This window comes from Furipterus horrens, unplaced genomic scaffold (genome assembly GCF_987537825.1).
Source record: "Furipterus horrens unplaced genomic scaffold, mFurHor1.1.pri manual_scaffold_17, whole genome shotgun sequence".
NCBI classification, from domain to species: Eukaryota; Metazoa; Chordata; class Mammalia; order Chiroptera; family Furipteridae; genus Furipterus; species Furipterus horrens.
In genome coordinates, this window is record NW_028327187.1 from 56,758,430 (window position 1) to 56,770,472 (window position 12,043).

A 12,043-nucleotide genomic window follows, 5' to 3' on the forward strand; every position below is an offset into this window, starting at 1 on the left:
AGCTGCCAAATTGGGTTCTCAAGTGTACGAATCTTTTTTTTTTTTCAAGAGGATATTAAATCGTTTATTGATTACACACGATAATGGATGATACACAAACTTCATTCCCACCTATAATTTTATCTGGTACCATAATTCAATTTAGATATATTGCATAGGATGTGCCAACAATCATTAATAACCAAATAAACTCCATGACTCTGCTTGGGTGACCCTTTTAATGGTGAACTCCAGGTCACAACACAGTAACTTATCAATTCAACTACACCAAGGTTTCTGAAGACAATGGCTTGTGTGCCCAAACAGGTTGTAAATAAATTTCAAATGGAACCTGGCATCACCCTGAAGGAATTCTAACTTCACATTGTTGGGGTAATTTACCAAGATGGCTTCAGAGTAGACTAACTTTACACAGCACATTTAAAAAAAGACACATTTATTCAGCGTCATGATCAGACTATTACATTTAGCAATCAACAGCATGGGTGCAAAAAAAAAAAAAGAAAGAAAAAAGGAAACAAAAACTACATTAAAAACCCCTTTTTGGAATGCTTTACACTTTCCACAGAACAGAAACTAAAATAACCTGTTATACAATTAGTCACAAATACAGTCCTCGAGTTTTTTGCCCATTCACATGAGTATTGTCTAAAACATGTCTTCTTTGTAGCAGCTAGGCCCTGCCTTGGCTGAGTTCACAAATCTGTTGTAACCTGTAGCTTCCCTGTCACTTCTCTGGCTCTCCTCTCCTGCTAAGCTTTGTTTCCTGGTAGTAATTAAAACCTTCTGCCACTGCCATAGCTACTGCTGCTGCTGGAACCGCCATAGCCACCTTGGTTTCGTGGTTTGGCAAAGTATTGGCCTCCACCACCATAAGGGCCAGAGCTTCTGCCTCCAAAGTTTCCTCCTTTCATGGGTCCAAAATTTGAAGATTGATTGTTGTAATTGCCAAAATCATTGTAGCTTCCGCCACCTCCAAAATTACTTCCATCATTACCAAATCCATTATAGCCATCCCCACTGCCACCATATCCACCACCACCACGGCTACCACCAAAGCCACCTCGACCACTGAAGTTTCCTCCACGACCAAAGTTGTCATTCCCACCAAAACCACCTCCACGACCACCTCCGAAGTTTCCAGAACCACTTCGATCTCTTTGGCTGGATGAAGCACTAGCCATCTCTTGCTTAGATAGGGCTTTTCTCACTTCACAGTTGTGGCCATTTACAGTATGGTATTTCTGAATGACAATCTTGTCTATAGAGTCATGGTCATCAAAGGTAACAAAAGTGAAGCCTCTCTTTTTGCCACTGCCTCAGTCAGTCATGATTTCAATCACTTCAATTTTCCCATATTGTTCAAAATAATCTCTTAGGTGATGTTCCTCAGTGTCTTCTTTAATACCACCGACAAAAATCTTTTTCACAGTTAAGTGTGCACCAGGTCTTTGAGAATCTTCTCTTGAGACAGCCCTCTTTGGTTCCACAACTCTTCCGTCCACCTTGTGTGGTCTAGCATTCATGGCTGCATCCACCTCCTCCACAGTGGCGTATGTGACAAACCCAAAGCCTCTGGAGTGCTTGGTATTTGGGTCTCTCATCACCACACAGTCTGTGAGCATTCCCCATTGCTCAAAATGGCTCCTCAGACTCTCATCTGTTGTTTCAAAGCTCAAACCTCCAATAAAGAGCTTTCGTAGTTGTTCCGGCTCTTTGGGAGACTCTGACTTACACATGACGACTTCAGGGCAGGAGACTTGAACGATGCTTACTCAGCGGCGTCCACCGGCAGAAAGGAGTAATCTAACAAACGTATCTTCAAGTGTACGAATCTTGTTAACAGACATTCCATAAACAAAAGATGCTTTAATGTTCTAATACGCATTATGACTCTCCAGGAAGGGAAATAATATGCAGTGTTTATAAATTTATTTGAACCCTTCATGGATCTCTTTTTTTCTTTTTTTTTTAATTTTATTTTTTGGTTATTCAATTACAGTTGTCCCATTTTTCCCCCATTGCTCCCCCCTCCCAGCCCATCCCTTCTCCCACAATTATATCCCTCCCCGTTGTCCATGTCCATGGGATCTCTTTTTTTCATAAGCATCTCATGAACACTGAATTGGGTTCTTAAAAATATTAATCACACTCTAATTGTATCTTCTTGAAGCCCAAATCAATGTATTTAAAAATTGAATCATAACTGGGGACTTTTGGAAATAATAAATTTTATATATTGAATGTTGATTTTTGCATGTGTGTGTCACTCGCCAAAGGTAACCTTTTTTCCAATTATTTAAAGGCAATCTTGGTTTAGTCTCCTATCTCCTGACCACACTGTGATAAAAGTAGTGTGTGTGTTTGTGTAACGGTGTTATAAAAACAGGACTATATTATTTCCTTATGCATGGAAGCATTATTCGTGGAGGGCATGGCTTGACAGTGCAAGAACTACAAAACCATCTACAGATTTGAAATTTTGAGTTATCCTTTTTGCATTATTCCCTAATAAATAGTGATAGTATGTTGCTTCTATTCTACTTGGATAGTAGTTGCTTTTCAAGTGGCCTCTAGAGAGTCTTTTAATATTAGGATATACAGTTAAGAGTATGTGAGCTAACATAGGATTTTGTTTACCCTTAAGGGTTCAAGCATTCTGCAAATGTGTGATGTCTTCAGCAACTATGAGCTTCTGACTACAGAGCAGGGTATCAACCTAGAAATTAAAAGGACCTTAAAACTTACAAGTACACTTGAAGAATTCTCAGAGGTGATTACACTGTTAAAAATACCTCTATAAGGAAAGGAAAAAGAGTCTATAGTCACCTAAATATGAGACACTCTAGTATGAAGGACTATTATTTTGAGCAGTTTGCTAAACAATTCATTGGAGTACAGAAAAAAACATTGAAATATATTTATGTTTTCTCATTCTTTTAAAATGTCTATGTTGGAGTATCTTTAATGTATGCATACTCGATATATATAATGTACAGTAATGTATAAAGTATATATGCATAGTAGTACATGCATATAATCTATAAATACATATGCATATATTGGGGCCCATTTTCAAAAGCTTCCTGTTATTACAGATAGGAATGGGAGTGAAAAAATGATTTAGAGGACTATGTCCATCAGAAGAGGGCTTTAATGTCTTTGGAGAAGGGGGCAGGAACTGGTTTAAGTAGAAGCACAAGGGATTCATTTAAATCACTTCATTTTATTTTTAAAGAACAATAATTATTGATGATAAAACATTCAACAAATGTTTTCTGAGCATGTCCTGTGTAACAAGCATTGCTCTAAGCCCTGGGGATATGATAGTGAATCTAGGCAGTCACAGTCCTTGACCTTATATGCAATATTATTTAGTGTAGGAAGGCAGTTGTCAATCAAAATATTATACATTTAAATACCTAATCATTAACATATAAGTATTATGGGGGAAAAAAGCACAGCCATTTATCTACATGAGGCTGCAAGAGAATGAATCAGGGCACTTTCTCCATTCTGGGGTTATTGATAAAGGTGACCCTGAGGAAGTGACATTTAAGCTGGGCTCTGTGGCACTGACTGAGTAGTTATGGAGGGATGGTATATGTGAGGGCCTTCAAGGGGCACAGGGTGAGTGAGGGACAGTGCCATGCAGGCACAGGTCTTCAGACATTGAGGAAGCTTTACAGATGGATCTGCCTAACAGAAAGATGGAGTGCTGGCTAAATAACCCGAGGAGCTACGTCCTCCTTTGATTCCAGGAAAGAATAAATCACAAACAAGTTGGAAGTACTAGAGAGCCACAGGAGACAACAAAAAAGGACTGGCTGAGAGGCTGGACACAATTGGACCATTTCATTCTACTCTGTCAACAAGTCCAGAAACCTGTAGCAATGCTCTCTATGTGGCCCTCCAGATCACTAACTGGTAAGGGTAAAAGGTTGTGTTTTCTATGCCTGAGCTACAGAAGTGAACCTTTGTTTTGGGTTTGTCACAAGAATTTCATGAGCGGTAGCCAACTAGAGAGCCTAGTAATGTGTTGTGCAATGTATTTGCTAGTAATGTATTTCCCTGAGCTATTTGAAACAGAAAAATGTATGTGCTACCCGTTTGGCAAAAGTAGAAGGTTTGGCGGTAAGGTAAATGAGGTACGTCGAAGGGTAATTGCAGGAAATGTGGCTGTGGACCCAGGCTGCCTAGGAACTAAATAGGAGCACAATTTTTGACGGCCCATTGTCGCTGTGCCTGCCGAGGGGAGGGGCGGAGGACAGGGAAGACCAGAGTTGGACACTAAGCATAATAGAAAAGTGAGTGAGCCAGGTTGCACTCTCCACCACCTAGGGCAGGAGGCAACTGGGTCCCCAGCTCCAAGAAAGAGGCCTGCTGAGAAAGCCATGCGGGCCCCACCCTTTCCCATTGCAGGCGCGGGCGCGCGAGCGGCAGCAGCTGCAGCAGCAGCAGCAGCAGCCGCAGCCGCAGCAGCGGGCTCGAGCGGCAGCTGTCAGGCCACGGAGGTCCAAGCTGCACTTGCTGCCCCACTGAGGACAAGGAAGCAGTGGGAATAGTGACGGTGTTGCTGAGGAGCTGGGCTGCTGGCTCTTAGAGCTGACTACCTGGTGCCTGTGGATCTTTTCCATCTCTGTCCCATTGTGTGAGGTAAGGTGCCTGTGCGTGGGCAGGGAGAGCGGCAGATGGCCGGAACCCAAGAGGCCGAGAGGTGGGGGGGGTTTGGGGGAAGACGGATAAAGAGAAGTCTAGGTGATTTGGGGGGCCGCTCACCCTTGAGAAAGGGGCCTTGACACTGCAGGGATCGGAGTTCAGGGGTAGGTGGCGGTGGAGGAGGGGGCGTTGCTGAGTAATCCTAGAGGCTGCCAGAGCCAGGCAGGGAGGCACAGGGCTCCATGGGGAGCGGGTGTGGCTCAGTGCGCATGCGCCAGGGCCGCTGGTTCTAAGAGCTGGGGGTGAGATGAGAGGACCTGCTTCTGAGGTAGTTGAAACCATGCGTGACATCTCACTTTCTAGATCCCCAGGCTAACAGTGCCCCTATCATAGAGATGACAACATTCCCAGTCTCCTAAGGAAGCTTCTTCTCCCGGTACCCTGATCACTTTCCCAAACCTTACCTATTTACCTCCAGCCAGTCTATTTGGGAAGAAGTGTCCTGGGGACAGTGCCAACTTGCTATCTAGTGTACCTTCAGGCTCATAGCCGCAGAGCTGTCCTCGTGAGGAATGAAATGTTAGAGGTGAAATTCCACATTGATTCCTTCTAATTGTATATAGGACCTAAATATGGGCATAAATGTGGGAATGGCATTTCAGTGGCATGACAGCTGTGGTGCTCAGAGTCAGTGCATGGGTATAGCTGATAACTTGTTAGCTCTACAAAACAAATCCAGCGTGCACATTACAGGGCTTCCTTGCTAGGAACCACCACCACCACCACCACCACCACCACTACCACCAAGCATCAGTTTGTATTGGAAATAACCTACACCGTCTGAGGTGGAGAATCACAAAGATTTGATCATTTCTTACTTGTACTGATTTTTACATAGATTAAAGAAAGCTTATCCCAGTTCTCGAGTGCAGTATTAACAAATATTGTGCCAGGAATCAACAGTGAGTTGAGGAGCCTCAACCAGTATGCCATTACAAGATGAGCTTTCCTCACAGCTCCAACCATGGCTCCTTTCCTGTGCAGATTGCCACCAGTGCCACTCTCATCCACTGCCTAGCCCTCTCCTTCTGCTCTTTCCCCACCCCCAGTCCTGCAGTACACATCTCTCTCAAGACTTGCTCCCAATCTGCACTATGGATTTGTGCATTATTCTAGCCATGGCAACCGAACTGATGTTACTCATTTGCATTTCTCTCTTTTCTCCATCATCACATTAAAATATACTATTTTCAAAGGTTCAACCTATTTCTCTTCATTGTACGACCTCCTCCCTTACCTCCACCCCTACCCTCAATGAAATACAATCAGTTTAATAAGCCTGTGTGAGTGCCAGCACAGCAGATTCAGAAGGTTTCAAGTATGTTGAATAACAGAGAAAGCTGACAAATATCGGTTATGTGAATTCTTAATTCAAGTTACTGTCTGAGATTTAGACTCTAATTGAAAAAGTGAATAAACTATCATTAAAGAATGCTTGTTAATCAATTTGGGGCAGTGTAGTAGGGAAAGAGAATTGCATCTTTAATATAGTTGGTCTGTTAAAGCCAGATCTTTCTCTGAATAGGACCAAAATCAGAATAAACATTTTAGCCCAAATCCTAACCTGATATGGAACCTATAAAGGATGTATAAGGAGTTTAACTTTCCTATTAAATGTACTTAGAGTTATCAGAGAGTTCTGTTGCCTATTTATGTTATCTTCTTTCAAGGTTTGGTTTAAATTTGGCATATTCTGAGGGAGCAAAAATTGATTTACTCTATACTGTGCTAGTTCTTTTTAACAAATACGTACTAAAGGAGATCACACTAATTTTCAAATGGTGATGATGATGATGGGGATGTGAGCAACCACTAAAAACATGAAGTAGAAAGAATTATTCTCCTCTTGTTTTTTTTATGGGAATGGACAAATTTACATACTTATTTTTAAAAGTGAGGGGAAAGGGTGGGAAACTGGAGTATTTCCACCAACTTTCAATAGGTGGAATTCCTGTTAAGTCCCATCTAGAAGATGATCTGGGTAAGTCCATTACTTCTGCTTTTTAGTCACATTATAAATAATAGTATTTGGGTTTCTTACAGAACTGTGGATCTATTGTACCTTGGGATAAGTTCAGAGACATTAGTTCTGGGCACCTACTTTAACAGTTAATTAATGAACAAATATTTATTGATTAGCCACATGAAGGACCCTGGTGCTGTATGTCAAAGGGGCTTCAAAGACATATATAAACAAGGGACTTAATACTCAGAAATTTAAAATTTGGTGTGTTGGAAAGACATACTTAGAAAAAAGTTTTGTTAACAAAATAAGTCAGTATATTGATACTGTCTTAACTATAAACCATGAGATCTGAAGATTATGTGTTAATTTGTAAACTCCTTGAGGTTGAGACCTCACCTGAAATATGTATGCATTTCCAACAGGGTCTGTATCCAGTGAGTGCTCAAGTGATTAAGCTTTGCAAAGTAGATTAGGTAAGGGGAAACCAGAGGCAAGGGAGAGAACAGCCAGGAAGCTTTCTTAATAGATGCAAGGAGATATGGGCCAAAATGAGGATTGTAGCAGAAGACTGGAAAAGGATAGTCCAAGGAAAAATCAGCAGCATTTAGTGACTGAAGGCAAGGAGACAAGCATAAATGTATCATCTCTATCTCCAGCAAACAAATGGGTATTGGAGACAGCAAAGTAGAGTGGAGGATCATCTTAGTAAGGATGTAGCACACAATAGGTACTCAAATGTTTTCTCAAGCATTAGTAGCACAATTGGACCAGAAGACCCTTAAGGTCCCTTCAAAGTTGAGATTCTGTAGTATATGCTGATGCTCAAAATTTTAGGAAACAAGACATTTTCAAATATGGAAACAGAGAAAAAGGAAGAATTGTTGTCTTCCCACTGGCATGCCCTGTTTGAGAAGGGTTGGTACTGAGTCATCAGTGAATGAAAAGAGGTAGAGGAGCAAGAGGAACAAAGGCCTCAAACCCCAAATTTCAATAAATGTTTACAAATCTTTTCAGACTTCATAAGTTATTCATTTCCCCCCGAATCCTATGAGTTAAGTGGGACAGGTATTATCAGTTCTATTTTTATATAGGAAGATATTGAAACAGAGCAAGATTAAGTGAGCTGTCCAAGTTCATAAAATAAATGAATGGGGAAGCAGTGATGAAAACTCTTATCTCCTGATTTCTACCAGCCCAGTGCATTTGACACTGAACTACATTGCTTTTTTTCCCTTTTCTGTAGTATAGAGCCTATGTTCCCAGAAGTTATGAGTGCATATGACCAGATAGGGAATGTAAAAGCAACTGTAGCATTATCTTTGATAGTTATTAATACTTTATCATTATTCCTGGAGCTGAGTGTTTGGTTTCCATACCCATTCAGTCTTTGACCTGTCATCTGATATATCTGCACTTGGGAAAGTAGAGTTAGTGAGTTGTTGAATGATCTGAACACCTGTTTGCTAGAAAGTTAAGGAAACTCATTTGGCAGTTATCCTACAGACCAGTATTAAAAATAAAGAGCTGTGCTAACACTTGTTTCATGGTCATTTAAAGAAATGTTCGTTACTTGAGCTGGGGCCAAAGACAGTAGTTTGAGAGCAAAGAAAAAAGGACAAAATTCAAGAATTGTGGAAAACTTGAAAATTATTTAGAATATAGACCAAGAAGGAAGATAAAGCCTATCAATTTAAAGACATTGTTTAAATTTATAATTACTAATTTATATCTCTAATAAATCCCTTATTATATGCTTTACCTATATTTGAAAAATAACAAGATTATTTTAAAAAGAGACTTCTTAAAAGTTTCTTTATTCCTCACTATGAAAGAACACAACAAATCTAGGGACTGTTTTTCTTTTAGGAGCAGTATTCTTGATGCTGGTTAAATATGACTCTTGCCATAATTAACTAAAATGTTAAGTAAAGTTGTGTTTGAATTTAATAAAGCCAGCTATGTACTAAAACTTATGTTCAAGACAGATGATCAAAATTAATGAGTAAAATTAGTCAAGAGAATATATTGTAAACAGGGAATCCCCAAACATAACTTTTTCTTCTCCGATCTTGTGGGATCAAATGCAGAGACAAACTCGAGGCGGATTCGTGAGTACACTAGGAAGTTCATGGAGATGGGAACTTTGGTAGGTATAAAGGGAATGAGTTTCATCTCTGACGTAGAATCTCAACATATCTTTGACTCCTCTGTGCTTTTCCTTTCCTGAATATCTTCTCCTGTGAATATCACCCACTTTCTTTGATTTATTTAGATGGAGAGTTCAATGGAGAGGCAATATAAAACGTTAAAAACCATATAAAGTACACTCAAGTTAGGACAAGTTAAAGTTCTTGCACTAAAATTATTTTGCTCATGTTAAGCATTTATAGCATTTTAAACTTTTATTTATAAAAAGCATTTTCTGTAGGTAACCTTGATGTTGGTCTGTGTTTTTCCTTGATTTCAGTGTGTTCTTTTAAATATATATTCTTTATTTTATTATAGATTTTTATAAAATAATGTTTTCCAACTTCTTTTGTAGAGTCCTAAAAAAGAAAAAACAACAACAACACAAAAAAGCAAGATTGTGACAAAGACCCAGCTGGGTAGGTTCATATTTCATACTCACCTTGCTAGATATATATTTTATACTTTTTCATTGAATCTCCTAAAAATGAATGTTTAGAAAAATATATGGTTAGCACACTTGCATACCAACATAATTTTAAGGACTACTGAGGGTCTTTTTAATTACATTTCAAATTTATTTGCCTCAAGACTCTTTTGCATGTGTTGTTTCAATTAGTAATTAGTTTTCATCTCTTTGAATTTATTGAATAAATAACACCCAATTAACATAATTGTTGAGTTTCCATAATGGAGTTAGTGTGAAAGTATCTAACAGAATCTAATACAAGGTAAGTTGTTCAGTAAACATTTGATCTTTTTATCTTAAGATGCATTCTAGATATTCCATGTATAGACATGTTATGAAGGTTACAAAAGGATTTAGTATCATTATTAGCATTTTAGAGTTTACAGTATGTTCTTTTATTGCTAGTATGTAATTAGAACCTAAATCTATGGGGGAGAAATGGGGGAAAAATGGGACAACTGTAATTGAATAACCAGAAAATAAAATTTAAAAAAAGAACCTAAATCTAAGAATTAATAAGCTAGTCAAGATATTCTTCATGAATTATAGCTGTTGTATTGGTACCAACCAACTATCATCAACTTAACAGCTATTATTCCATGAAGAAAATATTATGGAAGATCCTTTACTTGTGAGAGTATCCATATCAATGCAAGTATAATGGGGTAAATACCAGAAAAAAACTTGACTTTTTTCCATTTTCCAAGTTTGGTATAATTCTAGCCCAAAGCTCTACTGACAGAATTCTAGCTTATTCAGCCTTCTCTACTAAATAACGCTTGGGTACATCAGGAACAGACTTCAAACCCTGAAACAATTTCATACTATTTCCCTCTTGTTTGGAACTGTCCAAACCAGAAGCTAATATGGTTACACACTTGAGTGGCATTCCAGTTATAGACTCTCTCATCTGAGAAATAACAGGGTCAGAACTGAACCAAATTACAGCACCATCTGCTAGTCTGCTTACCCATGGCATTCAGAGATTTTCCTGGCACAGGCAAGACCTTGGAGAAACAATACCTATTTTCTTCCTCATGCAAAAAGAAGTTTATTCTTTCTGCTGTACTATATCAGTTAATGGACATGAATCAAGAGAAGCTAAATTAGAAAGCCTCATAATTCAGATAAATTTATTATGAAGTTGACTTCCATTTCAAGTTTAACTGTTTTCCTTCTACTTTTTATTTTATTTCCAGGTTCTTTTGGTTATAAACTCCTCCCTATCTGGTGCTGCAACAATGAGTGGTAAATCCCTGCTCTTAAAGGTCATTCTCTTGGGTGATGGTGGAGTTGGGAAAAGCTCACTTATGAACCGTTACGTAACCAATAAATTTGACTCCCAGGCTTTTCACACCATAGGGGTAGAGTTCTTAAATCGAGATCTGGAGGTAGATGGACGTTTTGTAACTCTTCAGATCTGGGACACTGCAGGGCAGGAACGTTTCAAGAGCCTTAGGACACCATTCTACAGGGGAGCAGACTGCTGCCTCTTGACCTTCAGCGTGGATGACCGGCAGAGCTTTGAGAACCTTGGTAACTGGCAGAAAGAATTCATCTACTATGCAGATGTGAAAGACCCTGAGCACTTCCCCTTTGTAGTTCTGGGTAACAAGGTAGACAAAGATGATAGGCAAGTGACTACTGAGGAGGCACAAGCCTGGTGCATGGAGAATGGGGATTACCCTTATCTAGAAACAAGTGCCAAAGATGATACTAATGTGACAGTGGCCTTTGAAGAAGCTGTCAGGCAGGTGTTGGCTGTAGAGGAACAGTTGGAGCATTGCGTGTTAGGTCACACTATTGATTTGAATAGTGGCTCCAAAGCAGGATCTTCATGCTGTTAAAAGTAAGAAGCCTTTTAAAAGCGTACCTCAAATTGGTCAGTCAGTAATGTAAGAATAACTGTGCCTCTCTAAAAGTGCACACACACACAAAAAGGGTAAGAGATAAGGTTGTAATTGGTAATTAGAGCCTTTCAAACTGAAGTTGTAGAGCAATTTTTTAAAAGCACCTATCAATCCAAGTGTATTTTGTGTGATTTCTGCTATTTCCTTCTTGTGTACATCAGGACATTTGAGAAAGCTTTTAGTCCTGAGAGATTTAAATATGTTTCAAATCACAGTTTAAACTTAGAACCCAGCTGCATGAAGGAAGTAAAGAGCTATAGCTATTCCTTTTAGTGTTCCATTAATCAACTAACAAATATCACCACTGACTCTTGCCAAGCAGTTTCTGACATGTCTGCCAAATGGGGAGCTGTATTACAATAAATATAATAATGCAAACGAGGATGTCCTAAGTTTGAATCATAAAAAGGTTGTAATGATTAGGAATGCAAAAGTATAATGATGTACACTGCCTTGTTTAAATCCTTATGTATGCTTTCCTCCCATCTGAGCTTTTCAAAAAAACACTATCTCAATAAGAGATATACTGATGACACAGGAGCTTGATTTTACTCCTTGTATTTGAAGCAACAGAGTACTACAAAATGGATTATGCTTAAATATGCCAACCATCCTTGCAAATAAATGGATGGTTTGCTTTTACTTCATAAGTCTACTTTTTGGCTGCATAGGGATGTTGCTTCTCTGACAGCCTCTTACAACTTACTAATGCTGCTTAGTATATGGCATTGAATGCAGTGCTCTTTGCTCATAATTTTGATGGTCCTTTGGTTCACCATACTGTGCTCTCAT

At 39.2% G+C, this 12,043-nt stretch overlaps 1 protein-coding gene and 1 pseudogene across 1 annotated transcript; one reads left to right on the plus strand and one right to left on the minus strand.

Annotated features, from left to right (window-relative positions):
• Positions 1-689: 689 nt before the first annotated feature.
• Positions 690-1,820, minus strand: LOC149991048 (heterogeneous nuclear ribonucleoprotein A1-like; annotated as a pseudogene).
• A 2,685-nt stretch (positions 1,821-4,505) lies between these two features.
• On the plus strand, positions 4,506-11,627 carry RAB9B (RAB9B, member RAS oncogene family). Its single transcript, XM_090264720.1, has 3 exons — positions 4,506-4,656; positions 9,228-9,291; positions 10,541-11,627. Exon 3 carries the CDS (start codon positions 10,583-10,585, stop codon positions 11,186-11,188), a length of 606 nt encoding a protein of 201 aa, XP_090120846.1. The 5' UTR covers positions 4,506-4,656; positions 9,228-9,291; positions 10,541-10,582; the 3' UTR covers positions 11,189-11,627.
• The last annotated feature ends 416 nt before the right edge of the window (positions 11,628-12,043 follow it).